At 40.1% G+C, this 25,071-nt stretch overlaps 1 protein-coding gene across 15 annotated transcripts in view; it reads right to left on the bottom strand.

The window, feature by feature from the left end:
* The window catches only part of nfixb (nuclear factor I/Xb), a 196,884-nt gene that overhangs the window by 23,137 nt on the left and 148,676 nt on the right, over positions 1-25,071 (bottom strand). For 11 of the 15 annotated variants that reach the window (XM_036213369.1, XM_036213371.1, XM_036213368.1 and 8 more), the window contains 7 exons: positions 20,859-20,924; positions 17,256-17,330; positions 15,197-15,317; positions 14,938-14,973; positions 14,410-14,540; positions 11,851-11,925; positions 16-144 (listed from right to left, as the gene is read on the bottom strand). In XM_036213369.1, coding sequence (XP_036069262.1) covers positions 16-144; positions 11,851-11,925; positions 14,410-14,540; positions 14,938-14,973; positions 15,197-15,317; positions 17,256-17,330; positions 20,859-20,924 — 633 coding nt within the window. The remainder of the gene's footprint in view (positions 1-15; positions 145-11,850; positions 11,926-14,409; positions 14,541-14,937; positions 14,974-15,196; positions 15,318-17,255; positions 17,331-20,858; positions 20,925-25,071) is intronic. The other 4 variants (XM_024271635.2, XM_024271641.2, XM_024271630.2 and 1 more) reach the window with 2 other exon arrangements.

The raw sequence follows: 25,071 nt of genomic DNA, 5'->3' as shown, positions 1-25,071 counted from the left end.
CTGGGTTGGTCTCACCTGGTCTAACTCCCGCCAGCATTGGCAGTGGGTGGTGGGTGAACGCCATGCGGGGGGGCCGCGTCTGGGAGGACAGGGCGCTGAAATCGAATTTCCCCGGCTTCTTATGAGAACCAGGCGACGAGAGTCCTGGCAAAAAGGGGATCAACAGAATGGCAGAACAGAGACGAGGTTTTAATCAGACATGGCTTCTTTGCTTACTTTGACTCTACTTTAAAAAAAGAAGAAAAGGAAATTCAAATAGAAAATAAATCAAGACGTCTGTAGTTGAAATCAAATGGTCATGACTGAAATCAATGGATTGATCGATCGAGTCATTCATTGATTTGATTGATTGGCTTGACATATAGATGGGTCTCAGGAATTTGGGGTACCGCATTTGTCTGTTCGAGGGGGCGGGGTTTAAAGCAGCGGGGTTTAGAGGACAGGGAGGTCACAGGAGGAGGGGTAAGGGGGTGGTGGTGGGGTGTCACAGAGGCAGGACAGAGAGGAGCTGGGAGATGCCATTCAGGGGGTGGAGGTGGGGGTCACTACGGTCTCTAGAGTCCAAACTAACACAGCAATAAGGAATGCTCCCGGCAGGAGTTGACTGCACCGCTCGGACTGCACCCCAACCAACCAGTCTGCTCCCAACATCCACCAACACCAACAATTAGCTTCCAGGCTGGAACTGGAACCAGATCTGACAGCTCAGGTTGAAGCTACAGTATTCCTTCTATGATGGTCCTAAATGGAGATGATAGAGGCCAATGACAACTCTACAGTAGATGTTTGGTCTTCAGCAACAAAACCAGTACCAGCTGTATGTACGGCATGTGTCTGTGTTTGTATGTCTTTAGACCCTCAGCCCACTCCTTGAGCCTCAGAAAGATGAAGGGGGGCTACAGGTTTTTGGGGTGGTAGAGAGCAGTGGCCACATCTTAAGGTGAGAGCAGGTGTGAGATGTCGCAAGAATGGATTGTACCATTGTTGTGTACGTGGTAAGTGTATCGGGAAGTCTTCGTAATCCTATGGAAGCTTCACACACTTATGATGCTGCCTTACACCACACTCTATGTCATCGGCGTCCAAAGTCAGCCCTCGAGGGCCAGTGTCATACATGTTTTCAACCAACCTACCATTGAAGTTCCTTATTGGTCAAACACACCTGATCCAGGTAATCAAAAGCAACTAAGGCAGGATTTCTGGAAAACCAGCAGGAAGCCGGCCCTCGAGGCCTGACTTTGGACACTCCTGATCTTTGCACTAGTAAGGTGTGAGTACTGGCTCCTCACTGACCCCGAGGCAATGCTCCACGCAAGGGGTGTAGGTGATACGCAAGTGCCCATAGCATCATATTAACACCCTATAAACACATTAATAATGTTTGTTCATGTGTTAATAATTGTATTATAAAGTGTTATCAAGATTTATGCTTACTGCATCATTTTGTTTAAAACAATAAAGAAAAAAACTTCCTGCTGTGGTTAAAAACTATCATCAACAGTGAGATGCAACAAGAAGAATTGCTGTAGAACCAGATTTCTCAGAACCAGAAAAATAAATCCAAGAAATGGTTGAAATGTTGACTGTATAAAGAAACTGGACTGGGTTAATGTGATGTCTCCCGCAGAAAATGTCTTCCTTTCTGCTCCAAGTCGATTCAGTTGAAATTTCTTTGTGATACGGACGCCGCCATGTTAGAGCCATCAGTGAGCAGTGATTGGTCTGAGCCATTGTTTCTATGGCAACAACTCTTGCAAATCAGGAGTGAGCTTGTTGGAAGTCCGAATTCCTTTCTCCATATATGGTGCGTTCAGCATTTTCTAGTGCGGTCCGAATCTGAAATTCCAAAATCAAGTACGCTAGTAATTTCCCAGAAGTCTTTGCGGAAAACTAGCATGTTGTTGATGCTCACTACATTAGTGTATTAATATAGACCACAATGCACTGCGTTCAACATTTTTTTGTGAAAAAAACACGTTTAAATGTAATTTTTTTAATAAACATTTTCATCATCAGAACACAGTGGAGACACAAATAGACGTCATGAAATGTTCGTATTGATTCGATTTTTGTTTCGTGAAATCGGTGACGTCATTTCCGACATTTAAAAAAACAAAAAAGTACAGAGCAATGTGTCTGAATTGTTTTTAAAATCTAGAGCACTAGAATGTCCAGCACTACATGGCTTTTAGTGGTTAGGGATTAGGGTGGGAATTCGGACACGTTTGACATGAGACCAGATGATTTTATGGAGGCATCTGATTGGTCAGTTTATAACTTGAATAACTTTGCAATAAAGAAAATACGATAAAAAAGAGGATTACTGAGAATGTGTTAATAAAATAATGTTTATTCTGACTAATAGAATGATTGAGTAATAATAGAAGTCTATAGGGTACTTCCTGTTTGGACGGGGGAGTGGTCACTCCGTCCAGTTCTCATATACAGTCAATGGTTTGACCAGATAGGTTGTAACCGAATTCCCCCCAATATCTAACAACTAAAAACTATATAGTGCGGGACCATATAGTGCCATGGATTTTAAAGATCACTACTTTTCTTTCATTTTTCTAAACACCGGATATGACGTCACCGATTTCACGAAGTGAAAACTAAATAAATAAGAATATTTCTAGACGTTTATTTATGACTCCACTTTATTCAAATATTACATATAAACAGTTTTTTTTGTTCAAAATTGTTCGTCGGCAATGCATTGTGGTCTATATTCGCTAATGTTGTGAGCATCGATGTACGCTAGTTTTTCGCAAAGACTTCTGGGAGATTTCAAGAGCACTTGATAGATTTGGGCAGCTCTAGAAAATGGCGAAGGCACTACATAGTGATATATAGCTCTGTGGTTCAGTTTGAGTTGTCGCCGTGGGACCTTCAGGATCTTCTGTTCATGTCACAAACGTTGATCTAACAGCTCAGGTAACGTGGACAGATAAAGTTAGGCAGCAGAAGAACCCAGACTGCTCAGGACTAAAGCGTCCTCCGTTTCAAAGCTCTGCCTCTGGATGAAGAGTGGCATGAAAACCGCCTCAGTTTGGTAAAAAAGAGAAAAAAGAGAACAGAGTAAGTACAGGCCTGGCTCACCAGTGGACCAGAAACATGGCCAAAAGTGTGAGAGCCACCGATAAAAGAGGCTCTATTCTGTGATCAGGGCTGCGTGTGGTGACTGCTGCGGGAATTTATTTTGATGTATGGTAATCCAACAGCGCAATTTAGACTCCCCGGGTTTGAGGCCCAGCGCCAAACGGTGCATCTGACCCAGCTAGGAACCACAGCGCAGAGCATACGATGAAGCGAAACTCCAGGAAGAAGAATCCATAAAACTGAATAATGAGGGAAAGCAAAAGTCTAGCGAGGAGCATCGGCTTCTCAGCAACATACCGAGCCCACGTTTTGTTTGCCTCGGATTTTGGTCGAAGGAGTGATAAACAACCTTGGCGAGCGAAAAAGGACCATAAAAAAAGTAAACGGCACAATATTCACACATATAAAAACAAACACAGGCAAATAAAAGTGTGGGTAATTTCAGCATGGCCCTGAGAGACGTGGAAATAGATTTTATGAGCGAAGCTTTTTAAGTCGAACAGCAGATTTGTGAGGAGCCTGCTTTTGAATGCAGCACTGGGAAATATTTTATCGCCGTTTGCCGCGGCGCTCTCAGGCGCTGTGGGTGCAGCTGTGCTTGTGTGGGCGCCGACCAGTATAGAAAAAAAGGTGGGCGCCAGCATTTATATTCACTGTCACTCCACATGCAGTTGGAGGGGAGTGATGAAGACACCGGCGTGTATTTGACTGAGTGGAGCGATCATGAGGATGAAACTGTTTAGAAAACGGAGCTGATTGTTTAATCCCACATTTGTTCCACAAACCGCCTCAGTTAACCCTTTAACATCAGAGCTTTAGTGTTTATATTCTTTGATTTACTGTAATTTTTGAATTGTTAACACAAGAATTCCAGTAGATTCTGAAGGAGAAAAGCGGCGAATTTCGCCGCTTTTCTCCTTCAGAATCTACTGGAATTCTCGTGTTAATGGTTGAAAAGTTACAGTATGTTGAAGATTTTGTGTTAAAGCTTCTCAGACAACGAGTCAAGTGTTAAAGGGTTAATAAGAAGAGCTTTTTAGGTTCAAGAACCAGAAAATAATTATGCTGATTCAGGACTAAAATGATCTCTAAAAACTCAGAAAACACAAATTCTGTTAGACAAAAAAATACATTAAAACTAGAAAAGTTGCATTACCTACTTTTCTTTTAACCCTTTAACATTTAGAAAACCTGTTTTTAAAAATATCAATTGTGTGTATTACTCCCCAAGGTATAGGGGCCCTAAAGGGACATTGAAGAAAAAAAAATGTAAATAAAAATATTGTTTTACTAATCATAACTTTTTCATTTCTAAAACTTTAGGTTAAAAAAAACACAAAATGTCTGGATAGTAACTGGTGCACACCAGATATGAACTTTTACAGAACCCCTATGTATTTAAAAATAAATATATAAATAAATAATTATTTATAATTTTTTTTTTTAACTTCGATGTCCCTTTAGATCAGGGGTGCCAAACTCAATCGCACAAGGGGCCAAAATCCAAATTACACTTTAGGTCGCGGGCCGAACAAGAAAAACATTTATTGAACACACTAAAACTACATTTTTCAAACTTAAAACAATAACTTTTTTAACATAATTATGAACTAGATATATAGCATTACCTGTGATAAAGTTAGTGTGAATGCTGTAAGCTAAATTTGGCCACTGAAGATGCTAGTGCTGATAGCTAAAAACGCTGAAGCTAAAATATTAGCTAAATGCCAAATTAGTCTAAAAACAACAATAAAAAAATGTAGGTTAGCCAAAACAGCTAGCATGTAGTTAAAATATTAACTAAGCTCCAAAAAAAGTCTTAAAGATGCTGAAATTGATAGCTAAAAACGCTGAAGCTGATAGCCAGTTAAAATATTAGCTAAATAGCAGATTAGCCTAAAAACAAAACGAACTCCAAATACCTAAAAAAATGAAAAAAAGCCTAAATTAGCCAAAACAGCTAACATGTAGTTGAAATATTAACTAAACTCCAAAATAGACTAAAAGAATCTTAGTAAATGCCAAAATAGTCCAAAAAGCTAGCAGAATGACAAGTCTTAAAACTTTAAAACTGTAACTTTTTAACATAATTATGAATCATAAAAAGTCAGGAATATTTTTCCAGAATAAATCAGCTTAAACCTTAAATAACTTTTAATATTTTACTCTCCAAAAAAAAAATATTTTGTCGAAATTATTAAAGTTAGAAATAAGCACAACATAACATCTGGCCATTAATAACAATAAAATAAAATGATCTGGAGGGCCGGATGGAATTACCCAGAGGGCCGGATCCGGCCCCTGGGCCTTGAGTTTGACATATGTGCTTTAGGGGGAATAATCAGCAGGAGAAAAACCAAACTATGGATGATTTTTTGTTTTCTTTTTTGGATAGTTTAACAGTTAAAAGGTACATTTTCCCCTGTTGTTTGTATCATAATAAATCATATTTTTGAGCTGTGTGGGAAAATAAACCTGTTTCTGTTTGTTTGTGATCGTAAACAAACTTAACAGGTTAATTAGCTGTGCAACAACATCACCTTTCCAGAGGACACAGAGTTATTCCCTGCAGGAAAAGCCCTTCGTATCAACACTAATGTGTAGCTTAACTTTGCCAAGAGTCTTTATTTACATCTCATTAAACAATCTATAATTCTTCTGTTTTTATTGTTGACCGTCATGTATAATTATAGTTGTTTTATCAGTTTTGTTTTGCTTTATCCTATCAACACTTGTGCTTATTATTATTATGTACGTGTCAAACAAACATTCACAGTGGAGAGAAAATCAGCAAACTAACTCAAACAAAATAACATGATTGCATGATTACATTTTGCGTGAAGCTTTTAGGTCCAGTTTTCCTTCAAACCACGTGTTAAAGTCAAGGCCCGGGGGCCAGATCCGGCCCTCCGGGTAATTCTATCCGGCCCTCCAGATCATTTTTATTTCATTATTAACAGCCTGATGTTATCTTGCGCTATTTCTAACTTGTATAATTTCGATAAAACATATTTTTATGGAGAGTAAAATATTGACAGTTATTTGATGTTTAAGTTGATTTATTCTGGAACCTAAGGTGTGTGTTGGATTTTGGCCCCCTGTGAGATTGTGTTTGACACCTGTGATCTGAACCCTCTCAGAGGGTCACATAGGACAGTTTGTGGTCAAAACCAGAGTTTTAAAACTTTTATTAAGCCCTGATTACTTTGATTTTAGGGGGAAAATATATATGTTTTTTTTAAGGAATAGCAGGAATGCTTTAATGCTGATTATGACCCGTTCCAATAAAACAAGTTTTGTTGTTGTTTTTAACACTTTTTTTTATGTTTTCTAATAATGGAGGACATACATTAATAACTTTAAACTTAAAATTTCTGTTTTTTAGTATTTCTTGATTCAGATCATTGTGAATTTGGAGACGAGCAGACAAAAAAAAGTTTATTTGTGGCATGGAAAACACGCAATGGAGAGGGGAAGAGGGGGCGGGGTTGCTCTGCGACGACATTCCCGCCAACTCAGAGGTTAATTTCAAATGAACTCCAGCCACTCTGCAGAAATGATGTCCTAGAAAACGACACAAATTTTATAATTCTGGCTAAAAACGGCATAATTATAATTAAAAGACTATTAGAAATGTTTATAAAACAGATGATTGGACTTTAAAGGGTTACCAAACCCTAAATCAACCTTTTCTTTCTGTTGACCTCTATAAATGGGGCTTTTAAAGGGCTGTCTGTTGGTCATTGCCAAATTTTTGACAAATTAAATTTTTTAATTCTTGAAAATATAGTCAAAAACTGTGTATGTGCTGCCCCCTACAGGTTGAAATGAGATATTGTAGTCAAATTCTTTAATTGGTCAAACCATGTAAGTTTCAGAAGTCTGACGTCATGATCTGCAGCTCCAGTAATGATAACAGTCCTGTCCCCAAGCCCCGCCCCTCTGACTGGATTTTCACATTTCAGCTGTGGGCGGAGTCAGCCTCCAACTTCCCTGTTTGGTTACCCTTTACTGAGTTTGAGTTGAAGTTTTTTTGGGTCATTTTAGGTGTTTATTCTCACTTCCCAAAAACTCAGTGAGACAAAAAATGTCAGAAATTCTCATGTCTGGCTCTGTTGTTTCCTCAAAGTCACCATCTTAGTTTTTTCTATACTAAAAGTCAACATTTGCTGGTAAAATCAGTTTGTTAATCACATGGCAGACTCTGCGTTCCAGCTCCTTTGTGGTCCACACTGGAAAGGCGACACATCCTGGCGTCAATTATACCAATTCATTTTGCTTGAAGAGCCTTAAATTATACATATTGTTTGGAGTCCCTGTGATATTCCCTAATTAGTCTGAATCTTCGCTGGTGTCTCAGCGAGGAGCAGCAAATGAGACCCAGATGTCCAGGGAGAGCTTTGTCTGCTGCAGCTAACAGAAGTGGCTCTGATCCGATCTGATCTGATCGGTCTGCTGCGATCTGTGGGTGTGTGGGAGTGGGCGTCTGCACTTGAGCACTTTTTACACAGCAGTTTGCGCTTCCTGCGCTTGGCGTCCTGTTCCTGGCACGCCGCGCCAGCAGCCTGCTAGCCAATTGCTCCCATGACCCCGCAGTCTTACCACGCTAACAAGCTGGCGGCCGCACAGATCTCGCCCGCGTGCGCACACCTCATGGAGCATCTTTAAGGTTTTTGCTCAGATGATTGTCCACAAACAGGAAGTCCTTTCTCTTCCCTCCACGCCGACATGATGGATTACATGATCACCTGCGGCGCCTCAGAGCTTCTCCTTCAGTCAGAGATTCACCTGCCAGGCTGTCAGAGGCCCCGCCCCCTCTCTCCTCCTCCAGCCCTCATCCTCAATCTCTGCACACCTCGACTAGCATCACCAGAGCAGATGTCGGCTGTAACCCGGCAGCTCCCTTCACTGTAGACACATGGAGGCGCCATCTGGAGCCGAGCAGCGCTCCCCTCCAGACAGGCAGCGTTTATGGGGGCACGAATGCAAATCGGAGAAAACGCCGGGAAACCGTCTTCTGTGGCGTTTGGGTAAATGAGACACACACACAGGAGCGATGTGCGCCAGAAGGCCTTCGGTTGTGTTTGTTTGAGTCGTCGGCGATGACGTTCATAAACGGATGTGGGAGATCTGCAGCAGGAGGGATTAGAACCAGCAACCGCCGGGATCAGACACTAGATCCAAAATTCTCTTTGAAGCGTGAGGATTGGCGTCTGTTTTTAGGCTCAACAACCAACGTTTCTAAACAAGAGAAGATAAACCTAAAGATAAAAGTTCCCGTCCTCAATCAGGAACATAGAAACACATTTTAGTCGCTATATACGAGTGTGAACACAACTCTCAGCAGAGTGGAACAGCTTGTAATTAGTTTTTTTCTTTTCATGCACCACCAGTCCTGTTCTATTTTCATCGCTTGTATCACCACTTTGGACTCAGCATTAACAGTAAAAAAAGACAGAAATCAATTGATTATGTAAGAGCAGACTTAAGGAATCAATCAAATGTCTCAGAACAGGTGTTTTGTTTTGTCCAGACCGGTGGAGGATTGGGTTGGGAACTGAAATTCGGCTTTTACCAGAGATCATCTCCAGCAAGGTGGGATCAGAAACGCAGTTTTAATTCTCAATTCTCTTTAAATGAACATGTTGAAAACACCAAAAACTTAATTTTCATCAGAGTGGGTCTTAAACCTTCAGCTTCTAATCCAGACTCTCACTTCTGCTGCTGCTTTTACGAACATTCTTTTCTGTTCACATCACAGATCCATCCCTCACTTCCTGTCTCCTCGACGGGGCTTCACCTCACTTTCCCAGAAGGCTGTTTGACTTCTGTCTTTTCCAGAGGAACATTCAGGGATGAAAGGGGAAAACTTTGAGTTTAAATTCACTTTGTGCAACAGTAAATCATCACTTAAACAAAGTCAAAGGAAGTTCTGCAAAGGTCAGGTGTAAAGTCAGCGTCATGTTTTGGTCCAAACAACATTAATCAAATTTAAGTTTTACACTCTAACTTGTGGAAACTGAAATGAGATCAGATGGACTTTAAAAGCACTTTGAGACATCATTTTTTTTTAATCAAAACAAATTAGAGTGAAATGACTTTAGAAAGGCTTTAGAAAGTTTCAGCCTTTAGAAAGAAGATATAATCAGGGGTGAAGGTAGATGCCAGGGTACCAGACGCGGTACTGGACTTGAACCGGTACCAGACACAAACCAGACCCAGACGCAGTACCGGACGCGATACCAGATGCGGCAAAAAAAAAAAAAAGAAAGGTACCAGATTTGGTACTGGACCCGAACCAGTAACGGACGGGAACCAGCCTCGGAAGCCGTACCAGACGCGGCACAGGAAATAGGTCGGTACCAGACGTAATACTAGACCAGAACTAGTATCTGATGCGAATCGGGGCCTTGACGTGGCACAAGAAAAAAAACTGTACCAGACACCGTACTGGACCCGAACCGTTACCGGACGCAAACTGGGCCTGGACACGATACCAGATGCGGCACAGGAAACAAACTGGTACCAGACTCGGGTACTGGACCCGAACCAGTACCGGTCGTGAACAGGGCCAAAAAAACAAAACAAAAAAAGCTAACATGTGGCTGAAACATTTGCAAAACTCCAAAATATCAAAAAATAAAAAAATAAAAAAATTAAAAAAAAAACTGAAAAAAGCTTCAATTAGCCAAAACAGCTAGCATGTAGCTGAAATATTAGCTAAATTCCAAAATAGCCTAAAAACAGGAAAAAAAGCCTAAATTGGCCAAAACATCTAGCGCATAAATATTACCATAAGTCCAAAACAGCAAAAAAAACCTTAAAAAATTCTAAATTAGCCAAAACATGTAGATGAAACATTAGTTCCAAAACAGCCTAAAAAATCTTGGTAAATACCAAAATAGTCCAAAAGCTTGCAGAATGCCCATGTTTAAAACTTTAAAACTGTAACTTTTAAACATAATTATGAATAATAAAAAGGCAGGAATATTACTCCAGAATGAATCAACTTAAACCTTAAATAACTTTCAATATTTTTTTGTTGTTGTTTTGCAGCTTCGAGACCAACTTAGCACGTGGAGCAGAGGGCTCAAAGAGTCATGTGGTCCAGGGTTTTACTGACCAAAACAAAAACAAATACACTTGATTTATGTTTTTGTTTTCATTAGGAAATTAACTTATGCAGAGTAGACTATAAATATGTGCAATCATTGAATTATAACAGTTTTAAATGTTTCTATACATAACAATTCTTTCACTTGAGACAGCAGCAAATCCTTTCAAAATAAAAGCAGTCTTAGTTGAATGAAGAAGCCAAGTCAAGCCTGGTGTTTCCTGTCGTTATAACTGTGGTGGAATTTCATTCTTTTCTTCTTTTACTATTGAATATAAACACAACAGCACTGGTGGAGAATCCAAGGTTTAAAAAAATGTTTTTGCATGTAACAGCTATTTTATTTGAAGAACTTTTTGTCAGAAGATCAGAATGCTTTAAAGTAGATTTTACCATCATTTTACTCATTTATCTGACATGCTAAAATCTAATACGAAAAAACAAAAACAAATTCATCAAAATCATTTAAAAAATTATTCAAATTGCTAGCAAATGTTCTTTAAAATGAAAGATCCATAATGGAGGGAAATCAACAGACAGTGGATCTACAGACAGAACAGAACCGAGGCTTTGCAGAAGTCCAGTCAAAGTTTGGGTTCCGACGGAAATGCTGCAGCAGAAATCTATGAACTTTAGGTACGTTTAACACACGATGGAAATGTATGTACCGTTATACCGGAGTATAAGGAGCAAACAATGTCTAATCAAGACACTCTGGAGTATAAGTCGCACTTTTAGGAGAAACGTCTGACTTTTCAGAAAAAATCTGCTAAGAACAGCATGACTAAATAAATAAATACAATAATGCTAATCTTTTGATCTGTATAAGAAAAATATCAAAGTTTAAGAGCAAAACCATTAGATTCTCTTCCATGTTTGTTTTAGACGACACTTCTTCTTCTGCCACTATCAGGAGCAAATACTTGTGCTCAGATTCAGCACCCCCTAGTGGTTGTTAGAGGAAACAACAGCTAAAGAACAACTGGTGTTTGCTGGTGAAATAACAAATATATGAGCCTTTTTATGACCAAAAAAACACACACAAACAAGTCTCTCCTCAGTATAAGTCGCACCCCTGGCTAAACTATGAAAAAAACTGTGACTTATACTCCATAAAATACGGTAATCAATAGAAAATCCTAATCTAACTCAATGGGGCTTCACATTTGTTCGTTTCTCGTCCACACATTTTTTTTGGTCGACATGATGATGTTTCTTCTGAGAGCGCATCCTCCGAAATGAGGATCCCTCCCCATTAGAGCAGCCTCCTCATCAGAGCCCCCACAGGCGGGCTCCTAAAGCTCTTCCCCGCCCTTCCCCAGACCTCCAGCAGCATGGCCGGGGCAGACAGGTGGTGGGTGTTACTGCTCGGGCTACCAAACGGCTTCGGTAAACCCGCGACGCACAAAACCAGACATCTGGCAGAGACGCAACTCCAGCCAGCAGCAGCAGCAGCAACAGCAGCCAAGAAACAAGACACGAGAGAGGGAAGAGCTCGGGAGCAGAGAAGAGACAGCACGGATGGAGGATGCAGAGGAGCTCCCAGAGCTCAGAGGAGGAGGTGCAAACAGACGGAGGAGGTTGTAAGCAGAGGAAGAGGAGCATGTAGACACACAGTATAATATTAATGTTCTAACCATGGTAAGGAAACTGCACTCCATCGCTCTCATGCTTAATCTTCCTCTCCTGCACACTGGCCAAATGGTGCTGCACTGAAAGGCCAAACAAGGAGAGAAGGAGAAGTTAAAGGGAGACACAGAGAGAGGAGGAAAGACAGACAGGCTGGTTAATATGATGAACATGGGAATCTCCCATCATCTCACTTAACCCTAGAACACCTGAGGCATCGCCGGTAGCGCTTTAACAAAGTCTTTAATATACTGTAACTGTTCAACCGTTGACATGATGATTCCAGGAGATTCTGAAGCAGAAAAGCGGCTAGTTTAGCTAATATTTCAGCTGATTTTATTAACTTAGGCTATTTAAAAGTTTTTTAGGGCTGTTTTGGGCTTATGCTAATATGTTTTGGCTAAGTTAGGCTTTTTTTTTCAGTTTTTAGGCTGTTTTTGAGTTTAGCTAATATTTCAGCACCATGCTAGCTGTTTTAGTTAAGGTAGGCTTTTGTTCTGTTTTTTTTTTTGCCTATTTTGGAGCTTTGCTAATATTTCAGCCACATTCTAGCTTTTATTGGCTAATTTAGGCTTTTTGACATTTTTTTTTTTAAGAATATTTTGGAGTTTTGCTAATATTTAAGCTACATGCTGGCTAATTTAGGCATTTTAAAAAAAAAGTTTTTTTACGCTATTTTGAAGTTTTGCTATTTTTTAGCTACATACTAGCTGTTTGGCTAACCTAAGGTTTTTTTATCCTATTTTATTTTAGTTTTGTAAGCTAATTTGGGATTTAGCTAATATTTTAGCTGGCTATTAACTTCAGCATTTTCAGCTATCAATTTCAGCATCTTCAGCTATCAGCACTAGCATCTTCAGCAGCCAAATTCAGCTTACAGCATTCACACTAGCATTATCACAGATAAAGCTTTACATGTAATTCATAATTATGTTAAAAATATTTACACGCTAGCTGTTTTGGCTAATTTTGGCTTTTTTCATTTTTTCTTAGGCTATTTTGGAGTTTTGCTTATATTTCAGCCACAAGTTAGCCTTTTTGGCTAATTAAGGTTTTTTTTTTCTTATTTCGGAGTTTAGCTTAAGTTTAATATTTAAGTTTAATATTTCAGCTACATGCTAGCTGTTTGGCTAAGTTAGGTGTTTTAAAATTTTTGGGCTGTTTTGGAGTTCGGCAAATATTTAACATATTTAGAGGTCAAATTCAGCTTACATCATTCACACTAAAATTATCACAGGTAATTCTATATATCTAGTTCATAATTATGTTAAAAGGTTACGGTTTTAAAGTTTTAAAAATGTAGTTTTTGAGTGTTCAATCAATGTTTATCCTGTTTGGCCCACAACCTGAGGTGTGTTTTGGATTTCGGCCTCTTGTGTGATTGAGTTTGACACCCCTGACATACTGTAACTTTTCACACCGCTTTTCTCCTTCAGTTTTCATGGAAACATTTGTTGATCAAGTTACAATTAAAAAAATACTGTACATCAAAGAGCACAAACACTGGAGCTGTGGTGTAAAAGGGTTAAAACAGTTACCAGCTGCACAGGAGTTTCAGAAAGTTTCAGAATAAGTGATTTTAAAAAAGCCTTGGAGAATTAACCATGAAGACGCTGCATCACAGATGTAAAACTAAGTTAACAGACTCCCACAGACTACCACTGGGGGTAATTAGGCCTCAACTTTACAGAAACAGGAATGAAAAGCTGCTACAAGCATAAAGAAGCTCCTCCCTCTTTATCAGCTACATAGTATTATTTTGCTAATGTTCGTTTACACTGGCTTAGCCTTGAAAAAGTACGTTTTTGCTCTTATTCTGAACTAATACTTGTCAAGTTTGGCCGTGGTGTTATAACGACTAAAACTAAAACTTGACAAAAAAAATAAAATATTTGAAAAAATAATGACAAGACTTACTCAGTAAACTACAAAATACATTAAATAAAATGAACATACCTGTCAAATCAAACATGTTTTGCATTTTTTGTCAATTATTTTTTTTTAAAAAAACACTTTTATCTTACTATGTCCGTTTTCCTTCAGTTTTTTTACTTTCAATGCCAAAGACCTTGATGGTAATGAGATAATAGATCTCATTATCACGAGAAAACGATAAAGTATTTTCTTCAGTAGTGAATTGAGAGCTTTTCTTCTTCATGGATGCCATGAAGCTTTGCCTCAACCTACAGGATGTAGATGCTGAGTGATGAAATTTGTTAATATGAAAAATCTTTATTAGGATCTGAGGATCTGAGATGTAGAGTTTGACGTTTAAAGTAAATTTCCCACTTTGCCAAAAAAAAAAAAAGGAAGGCCTCAAGCTGTAATTCAATCCCATAATAATTTTAAAGCTGCTTTTGGATATCCCCGACATGTCTGTTTTGGTTTTGTTGATGAATTATTACTTTTTTTTGGCCCCATTAGAAATGTTGGCCTCATTAATTTTTCGTCCGCTGTGATGAGTTTTTTTCCATTATGTCCACAATAATTTTGACCCCTAGTTAAACCTGCAGCTCTCAGGACAACATCAGGATGCAGAAAGGGCAGCGGCGGTGGGGTGGGGGTACCTGCATCCACATCATTGGGCCAGCCGCTGGACTGAGAGCTGCTGCCCGCCGCCGGGGAACGGCCTGAGTAGAAGACATCATCCACGGGGCTTTCCATTTCACTGTCGTCAATGGACTTGCGCTTGGTGGAGCTGAAAAAAAAAAGAAAAGACAGATGTATTATTTCAGGCAACAGCGAAACCCTTTTTTTTTTTACTTGAGTTGGAATTTTTGCCAAACTTCCCGACCAACGGGAGGTCAAAATCTTGTGGTTTCTCCTTTTCTATTGCAGCCAGAGGGAATAAAGCATCAGGAGTGGACACGGTGAGACCAGCCAGAATGCTAACAGACAGCGGCCCAAAGCAGCCTGATAATTGAACACACTGTTGGTAAAGCATGCAGGTCCTTCTAAATTCACACATCTGGGACCAATAGACTAAAATGGGGCAGTGAATGTACAGCATGCGTGTGTGGCTTTTGTTGGAGTGCGATGCGGCAGTCTGTGTTACATTAGCATCAAGCCAAATATCCTGCCATGAGTGTAACTACCTCCGTGGGAGACTTGCATAAAGCTCCATTTCAGTCCTGCAGCATCAGGTGAGCAGCAGACAGGGACAGAAAGAGAAATCCCAACACGGGTCGAGAATGAGGAGGAATTAGAAGAATTAGTGATGAAACAAAAACAAGGGGAGAGAAAAAAGAGCACAATCAGAAAGAAGCTACAAGCCAAGTATGAGGAAAACAGTGAGCAAATGAGAAATATTAGTACTCGAGTATTCGCTACTTCTGTGTTAATGACGGTTTGTACCTGGTGGAAGGGGTGGAGGTGATGGAGCGCCGGCCCAGAGCCACCTGGTTGATGTTGTAGTAGCCGGGGCTGTCCAGGTCTGCCAGGGAGAAATTGGGTCCGGTTGCTGTGGCAACTGGAGCTGAGGAAGAGGAACAGGCATACATCACAAAAAGAAAAATGCATTTCATAATTCTTTATGTCATTCAGTTTTGTTTCTTGCCTGGAGAAAGGTCAAGCCAGGTGAAGGTGTCACCTGACTTGTGTATCGTATTTTCTGCACAATAAGGTGCCTTCGTTTTTGAAAAAAGAACTAAAATTCGACTGAGAGTCCTGGGCGCCTTATATATAGATTCATTCTGGTTGTTTTTATTGACGTTAAAGAGATTTTAAGAGGTATTCTGCACTCCGACAAAATGTCAGTTCAGTTGCAAACAAGGTTGGGTGTTATAAACATGCTAACGTGGCTAACGTGTTGCAGTGTCGGACTGTGAGTTTTTTCTACGTGTGACTGACAAGGTTTTGAGTTAGCATAGTCATAGTAACATTCTGATTTTTTACCTAATGCAAATAATGCCGGATGTTTTGTAATCACGGTAACATAGCTAACGTGAAGCAGTGTCAGACTGTACGTTTTACATGTTATAAACAAGGGAACTAGCACAGTAATGTTTTTTTAGCTATATCAGTCTGATTTTTTTATTTAATGGAATTTTGGCTTTTTTTTTTAAACACGCTAACATGGCTAACATAAAGTGGTATCAGACCCTGTTTTTTACGTATCGCTAACAAGGCTGGGAGTTAGCATAGTCCAAGTTCCGTTCTGATTTTTTACTCAACGCAAACAAGTTCGGATCTTTTGTAATCATGCTAACATGGCTAGCGGTGTCAGTCTGCACTTTTAACATGTTACTAACAAGGCTGGGAATAAGCGTAGTCACAGTAACTTTTTTTAGCTATATCAGTCTGATTTTTTATTTAATGGAAACAAAACCAGATGTTTTGCGAACACGCTAACACAGCTAACGTGTAGCGGTGTTAGACTGGGTTTTTACAGGTTACTAACAAGGTTTGGAGTTAACATATTCATAGTAATGAGTGTTTTACCGAGATCAGTCTGTTTTTTTTACATGTTAAACAAGGTTGAGAGTTACAGGTATTCATGTAAATATGCTAACATGTGGCTAACACTTCTAACATGGCTAATGTGTAGCATGTTACAAACAAGTTTTAGAGTTATTGTGAACGCAGCTACTAAAGTCGGACTGACAGCTGGACTCATCTCTGACTCTTTTGTCTCCCTTAATCCACCTTGTAGTTTGGTTTGCCTCATATATGTACGGTGTCCTCCACAGTGGAGTCATTAGTAAGGTGTGCATACTGGCTCCTTAATGACCACATGCAAATAATCAGGTAACGCGTCCGACAAAACGTCCGGACCCTTAATTTAGTTGGAGCAGCCATCACGTCAAAAAGCGACTTGGGGATGAGAATGTGTAGACCAGTCAGGCTGCATGGAAGAAGCGCAAAGATCACTTGAACAGAACTAACGGGTTCCCTCAGAAGTTCATTGGATTAGCGGTGGTTGAAAAATTTAACACGTGTGTAAAGTGTTCGCTACAGCCTATATCATTCAAGTAAAAATATTTGGACTGTGCGGGTTCACCCAGTTCTATGACCATGATATTTTGCATGGACCACCAATTGACAGCCTGTATCCACCCGTAAGGGTAGTTGTAACTAAGGCTGAAGCTAAAGTCTTGGCTCATGATGACCAAGTCCTCATATTTCTAGCTTTTCTGTTCTGTTTTACTGTGGAAATCTTATAAATTTGAAGAGAATCAGTAAGTTTGGCCAAAATGTCCTGATAAAGTCCAGACATCTCAATGATGGCGTTAACTCTAAAACCATTAGATGAGCTAATGCATTGAGTGTATGTTTTTTTCTTTCCATGGAACTTTGATGGTCTTCCAAATGTGGCTCATTAATCATCGTAGGTGCTAAAGCGAAGTAACCGCCCAACATGTGCTGGGAACGGCCGCCAGCTTGATTGACGTGTGGCGCTCCAGCGGGGACTCACTCTGCGACACTCGGACCAGCTCGGCCACGTTCCACACGCCTGAAGTCACAAAGCAGTCCTGGAAACTCAAGTGGCCTGGGGGAAACACACGGAAAGCAGAGTGTGAGAGCATTCACGACATGGAACATGCATGTTCAAATGTGCATTAAACACAAAGGCAGGACACACGCAGACACGGGAGGGGAGCTGAAAACCAGATGTATGGACAAGCTTGACAGGCTGCTGGTCCTTCGCATTCATGTGTTTTCTATAACGTGATAGCTGTTTGGTTCTGGAGGAAATTTCCTTTTTGTCAACCAACATGCTATCATACAGGTCCATAATAATGTAATGAGTTTGGAGATCTGTTTGGAGCTTTTAGGAGAGATGGGGACTTATTTTTTTATTTTTTATGCCTTTAGATCAGGGGTGTCAAACTCAATCGTACAAGGGCCAAAAATCCAAAACACACCTTAGGTCGCGGGCCGAACAGGATAAACATTTATTGAACACTCTAGAACCACATTTTTAAAACTTTAAAACCAGAACTTTTTAACATCATCATTAACAAGATATACAGCATTACCTGTGATAATGTTAGTGTAAAGGCTGTAAGCTGAATTTGGCCGCTGAAGATGCTAGTGCTGATAGCAGAAGATGCTGAAGTTGATAGCTGAAACCACCGAAGCTAATAGCTGAAATCACTGAAACTGATAGCTAGCTAAAATATTAGCTAAATGCCAAATTAGCCTAAAAAAAAAAAAAACTTAGGTTAGCCAAAACAGATAGCATGTTGCTAATAAATATAGCTAAACTTCAAAATATCCCCAAAAACTAAAACAAACAGCCTAAATTAGCCAAAACAGCTAGAATGTAGCTAAAATATTAGCCAAACTCCAAAACAGCCAAAAAAAAACCTTATTAAATGCCAAAATAGTCCAAAAAGTTAGCAGAATGCCAATTTATTCGCCATAAAAATGTGTTTTGTCAAAATTATACAAGTTAGACATAAGCGCAAGATAACATTGGGGCATTAATAACAATTAAATTAAATGATTTGGAGGGCCAAAACTGGCCCCAAGGCTTTGCCTTTGACACATGCTTTGGATGAAACCTTTTCTCCCACAAGGAGAATAATGTCATTTCTTTGAGGTTTAGATTTTTATAGAGATGTCATTGGCATTTTCCATTGACTATAGAAATCATTGGACATATCAACCCCTCCCCTCTCATGTTCTAAACAGGAAGTATACCTTGGTTTTAAAAAGGCTAAAGTCTCATAGACTTCAACTGAGAAATAGACAGTTATTTCTCAGACATTTTATTTGTCAGAATAACCATTCTTGCTATGATACATTCGTCTTTACCCGTTCTTTCTATTACTCATTTTTTTAAAGATATTTTTTCTTTATCGCCACTTATTCAAGTTATAAACTGACCAATCAGATGCCTCAGTAAAAGCATGTGATGCCTGCTGGCCCCGCCCCTAACGTTTGCTTTCAGTGGCAGGGGTGTGGATTTCCAACCAGCTGAAACAAGCTCACTCATGACTGACGACAGTAGTTCCTCTAAAAACATGACTCAGACCGACTCGGACCAATCGCTGTCAACAACATGGCGGCAGACGAACAGGAAGCCTTGGTGACAGACTTTGGCCTCATTTCGTGAGATCCAGAGGTAAGACATTTTCTATGGGTGATGTCAACACCTTGATATGTCCAGTAAAATAAAACATGTCAATGGTATTTTGACTGGTTACCATGTTCTTGATATCCATACTTTCACAATTCACTCATTTTTATTGTATTACAGAAAAAATGTGAATTATATCACCTAATGTTCACATCTCAGCTGGGTTCTTTAATGTTCTCCTCTTTGTTTCTCTCTGTCCATCAGGAGAATCTTGTTCTCCTCCCAGCATTTGATCAGCATCTTCCACAGTTTTCAGTTAAAATCCATTTGTGTTTATTTATTGACAGATTTTTTTGTACCATTTTGGCTGTGATGATTCATCATGGTTCCACAGAATAAAATGTTAAAAAAAAAAACAACAACATCTGGAATTATATTTTATGCTGGAGACATTTTGCCTCTCAACTATTGAGATTAGAAGTGAATTCTTGAATTAGACATGAAACGTCTCTAATTATAAAAGCTAAAGTATTTAATAAGTAATAAGTATTTTATTTTATTTTTCGACTGAGGTGTGTTACCATCTTGAATGAACCCAGATGAGTTTCTGTAACAGACCATCACATGATTTTACTTTTCTGTATTTTTATTCTGCTTGTATTCTTGAGTTCTTTTTGTGTGCAAATAATATCAAATCAATTTGATTAGATTCAATTCCGATTAAATTAGTTTTAAATTAAGTTAAATTAAAGTAAATTAAATTAAATTAAATTAAATTATAATAAAATAAAATAAATTAAATTAAATTAAATTAAATTAAATTAAATTAAATTAAATTAAATTAAATTAAATTCAATTCAATTCAATTAAATTCAATTAAATTCAATTAAATTCAATTAAATTCAAATGTAAAAAGATCGAATTAATGTGTTTAAGACCCACTCTGATTAAAACATTGTTTTTAACATCTTCTTCTGGATTTTTTCTGATGATCTAAGACATATAATTAGGAAAATTAAGATTAAAATTGCATTTCTGAATATTTTTTTATTCACACAGTTGAATAAATGCTGGGTGAGCCAAAGTCTCCCTGCTCCGCTCCATTCCGATGCATCCACTTGCAGACAGACAGATAGATCCATGAGCGTCTTTGTTTTCCTGGTCAGCTGGAATCTGGATCTGGATCTGGATCTGGATCACTCCGAAATGATTTGACAGTTTAGTTGCACCGCTAATGATAGGTTGGGGTAGTTAGGGGCTGTAAGCTAGTGGAAGAGCATGTAAACAGAGAATTCCTGCCGCTCTGCAGAAACTATGTCCTAGAAAAGCTTGTCTTATTATTATTATTTCAACACATTGTATTCTCCAAATTGTCACATCTTGACGTTTGGTTGAGGACCCCTCGCCGTCATGTTTTGCCGTTTTAGGTGTCCTCAACTCATCGTTTCTTGATGTGCTGGCTTTTTGTAAAATCAAGGGTTCGCAACCGTCTGGACGCGGTACCAGATGCAGAACCTGTATCTTTATGGGAGTTTCCGGCTTCATTTAAGGTGAATGGAAGTTGTGACTTTTTGGTGTCTCTGAAAACTCATCCATCAGCCTTTCCTCGCTGTTTAATTCCCCCCTCTTCTTTCACTCAACCCCCCCTTTCCCTCCATTCCTCCATCTTCCACTCCGCCTCTCCTCTCCATCCCTGCCCAGGGTTAACCACAGCGGGGACGCCGCATGAGGTCAGCCGTCGGCTCGGCAACGGCCATGTGTTTCCCATCTTCCAATAACGTCAGTGTGATTTATGAGCGGCCCGCCGAAACCGAGCACAGCCCCCACGCTACAGTACCATCGGCTCTCCTTACCATAATAAACCGACCGGCTGCAGCAGCAAACAGAGAGAGGCCTGTATGTTTTTGGAGGCGTGCGCGAATGTGAGCGGAGCTAACTGTGCGTGAGCCTCTCCGCTCATGCGTGCATGTGTCGACCCAGTGGGGCGCTCACCGTTCGCTGGGGGTTTGACATCTGTGTCTCCTTGCTGGTTAGAGTTGTCTGATTGTCCTGATTGTTCTGGAGACAGAAACACAGAGGGAAAAAAACAGATGATCAGGAGGAAGTCTGAACAGGTGTGAATCCAAAACATTTGTCTGTACACTTTTTCTCCCAAGAACCCGCTGATCACCGTGCAGTAAAGAAAGAGCCAGAAACCTCATATTTCTAATGCTGACACGGAGGTTGAAGGCTGCTTGTACAAATATACATTTGCAGGTTGTGTGCACGCTTGAGGCTGAAACTTTGCATTTACATCCAAAAATGTTCCCTTTCAAAGAGCTGAGCTCCCATCAAAACCTCCTGGTTTTCCACCGTTGAGGCGTAACTGACAGACTTCTGCTGCTTTGGACCTTTCGGGTTCCCAGCAGGGCGTAGAACCGACTCAACGAGCAGCTTGTCTTTCATTCTTTGTCCGCGTCTCTGAGCGCTTAAACCCTGATGGTGAAGACTGTGGACAGGACGTTTCACCTCAACCTGTTGGTAGTTTTCCTGTTTTCACAGACTTCTTTGTCTTTGAGGTGGGACTGTGGTTGAGGAAGCAGAGCCGCCTCAAAGATGAAGACTGAAACCCTGATTCCAAGTTAAATGAGTGAGTGAATGAAGTGATAGTTATCACAAGTTTAGTGGAATGTTTGACAGCTGTTGTGAAGATTTTCTAGGTTTTTTTTAATTTGCGTTTAAGGCGAATTTCAGTCACAGTGTCTTCTAACAATCATTAATAACTGTTTTTTGTGTCTTATCTGAGTCAGTTTTTCTTTGTTTTCTTCACTTTTATTTCAAGTTTTTACTGTTAGTTTCGTCCAGTTTTAAGTTGAGTTGTTTTATCATGCCTAACCCTTTCTAACCATATCATATCTGATATACACATTTCTGAGACCTCTATTTCATTAGCATGATCCAAAGTTCTATCCATTGGACAGAACTTGGTCAAACAGAACTTGGCCCACAGTTTTTTAATTTAAAAAACCTGTTTTTGTCCAGATTCCATGTTGTGTCTTTCTCATATGAAGTTTCTTACCAAAACACTTCAAGCATCTGATCTGGCCAATCTGTCAAATTTCAGAACCCTTTGTGGCCCACCAGTCAAAAAGTTTGCCCACCCCCGGGCTAGAGTGTGGCATAGAGGTATCGTACTCAGTATCACCTGTACGTCAAACTGACATTATCCTTTCAGATACTTCACCATACACTCACCACACACACAACAATGGTGCTTTCCATTCTTCACGACAAACCTCGAGAGAACTGAAAGACCTTAAGATGCGGGCAGTGCTCTCTTCAACTCTACAACAACCCAAAACTTTCACCAGCAAGTCAGAACGGGTCAGTAACATTTCAGTTCCTGGGTGATGGCTCTACCAATAAAAAAGTGAGTTTTTAAAGTTCTTTGATGGAGTGAGAGTATTTTCAGAGAGGAGTTGTATCCCCCTGAAGACGCGTTGAGTGTGTAACTGAACATAACTGAACATTTGGGATTGTTTTTCCTGATCACAGAGGTGCCTATTCAGCTACTTTTGTTTGTCCCACGCTGGCTTCCATTCTCCTTCAGATGTGTAATGCAGCGATGCTTTATGGCTGCATGGTATATATACCACTCAGGCCCATTAGCCAGCAGTGCTTAAGTTTTAAAAGCACCTTGAGCCAAGGCTCCTCAACTGTTGCCTGAAAGCACTCAGAACCCTCAATAATCATCAGTTCTGAGCCCAAATCAGAGTCCTAATCTTGGGTGGCACCAGTGCTCTGTGTGCCAGCAAAGTGCTGCACTCTTCACCCCGTCTGCCATGCTGCCAAAAACAAGAAAACAAAAGAAGACACCAAATCCCCGCATCGTTTTGGGCCAAAACAGAAGACGGAGAGACACACAAGCCCAGTTTTTTTTTCCTTCCCTCCAATCCAACAAGAGTTATCTTCAGGCCTGTCCTCCACTGTCTCTCCCACTCGTCGAGCCTCTCTTTCACTCCGTCGCTCAGTGGAATCCTGGCAGCCATCTTAGCGCTTGGCAGCCATCTTAGCTTTGGCGGTACCCGTGCATTCCTGCTAGCTGACGGCACACCCACGCGCGCACACAAAAAACAGACACACACATGGAGCGGAGCTGCCTCTGCCTCTCTCAGCCTCCACGGTCTTAAAGATAAAAAGACCTACAGAGGACATGCGCGGCTAATGGAGGGAATGACGGCGCTCCGGGAGGCCCGTCTGCAGTCCTGGGAGTGTCGTGTCCTCTGCAAAGAAGAGCCTCCCGTGCAGAAACTGCACCGCTTTAACGGCGCCGAGCGCCGGACGCCAGGCGAGCTCGTAAAGTGTTGGAAAACCTGCAGAAAGAAACTCCAGCACGTCGTTTTTGTCAGCAAAGGCTGTCCTTTAAAACCAAACAAAAGCTCCAAAAAATTCCCCCAATACCTTACTCTCAAGCCAAATTCACTCCAGCGTTGCTGTGACAACGGGAACGGTACACTATACTTAAAGCCCCTAATGACGAGTGGTTGTTGAAGCCCATGTGTGCATATGTGTCACTGTTTGGTCTGGCAATTAGTTGGAATGAAGATAATAATATAGCTCACTGGCAAACGCTCAGGGTGTTGTTTTGTTTAAGTATCTCCTGGCATCGAACGCACGACAGCCGCTGAGCTACGCTGCCACGAGGCCAGCTTTATTACTATGTCTCTGCATTTGTAAAGCCGCTCCGACTGAGTCTGCAACTCTTCAAACTCAGATTTCAGGACTTTGCTTTGATAGCCGAGCTTCCCTGCAGGATTTAGTCGCATCAGTTCAAGGAAAAGGTGTTTTTTTCACCTGTACGAGGCAGAAGTTAGCATCTGATTTTTGTTTGCGTTAACTATTGAGGGTAAAGTTTATCTTCATCCTCTGTAAGATATCTGGAGCTGCTTTAAACTTTATTTGTTCACTATATTTCATCCTGGAATCATTAAACTGTGATCGAGATTTTCACTTCACCCATAACTGTCAAAGCAGAAGCTAATTAAATCAGACGCTAACTTCAGACTCGTCAAACTTTGACTACGTGACGGGATAAATACTAATATTAAAAAAGACTTCAATCCACTATAGACCGCCAGTTGCTGAATATTCTGTATCATTATTTCTTGTGGGAACAACTGTAATAATAAATCCATATTTGGAGCAAAGACTCCTGGTAAATGGAGATTTATTTTATTTTAAAGTCAAAGGCTTTTCTACTGTTTCCTCAATTACTTTTTTCTGTTAAAAGAAACTTCACATGCATTTTTTGTATTTATTTTGTTAACTTTGCTAGCTTGAGGGTTTCAGTTTCAGTTGGGCAGCTGCTTTGAGAAAGTACATTTTCAGTATGGGACAGAGTGACTTGACATGCATCAAGAATGAGTCGGATGTGGAGAATCCAGTAGTTTTTCAAAATAAAATCAGATTTAAAATCAGATAACAAATAAAGCAGAGAAATACCGGTACCGGTTTGCGACCTCTGCTCTCAAGGACTTTAGAACACAAATGCATGAAGAGAAACCCACTTGGAACTTGAATTCCAACACCAATCCATCCATCCATCCTTCATTCCATTCATCCATCATCTTTCCTACCATCCATCTATCCATCCATCCATCCATCCATCCATCTATCCATCCATCCATCCATCCATCCATCCATCCATCTATCCATCTATCCATCCATCCATCATTCCATCCATCATCCATCTATTCATCCATCCATCATCCATCATCCATCTATCCATCCATCCATCCATCCATCTATCATCCATCTATCATCCATCCATCCATCCATCCATCCATCCATCCATCCATCCATCATCCATCCATCCATCCATCCATCCATCCACCCTTCATTCCATTTATTCTTTCATCCTTCCTACCATCCATCTATCCATCCTTCAATCCATCCATCCATAGATCCATCCATCCATCCATCCATCCTTCATTCCATTCATAGATCCATCCATCCTTTATTCCGTTTATCCATCCATCTATCCAACTTCAGGATCTGCAGAATCCCTTTTGAGGTCACTACTGTTGGGCTAAAGACGACTGTTTTCCAGAAAAGTTGGTTCATTTTTTTCTATCTTTTCTAATTTTATTTAACCAGATCCTGAAAGTTTATTTTTACACAATCATTTTTGGATGAACTAAAATATTAAAAGTACATTTTTGGTGAT

Source organism: Oryzias melastigma, linkage group LG8, assembly GCF_002922805.2.
Source record: "Oryzias melastigma strain HK-1 linkage group LG8, ASM292280v2, whole genome shotgun sequence".
Classification (NCBI taxonomy): domain Eukaryota; kingdom Metazoa; phylum Chordata; class Actinopteri; order Beloniformes; family Adrianichthyidae; genus Oryzias; species Oryzias melastigma.
The sequence above is the reverse complement of the archived record's forward strand: the minus strand, read 5'-3'. Positions and strand labels throughout refer to the sequence as shown.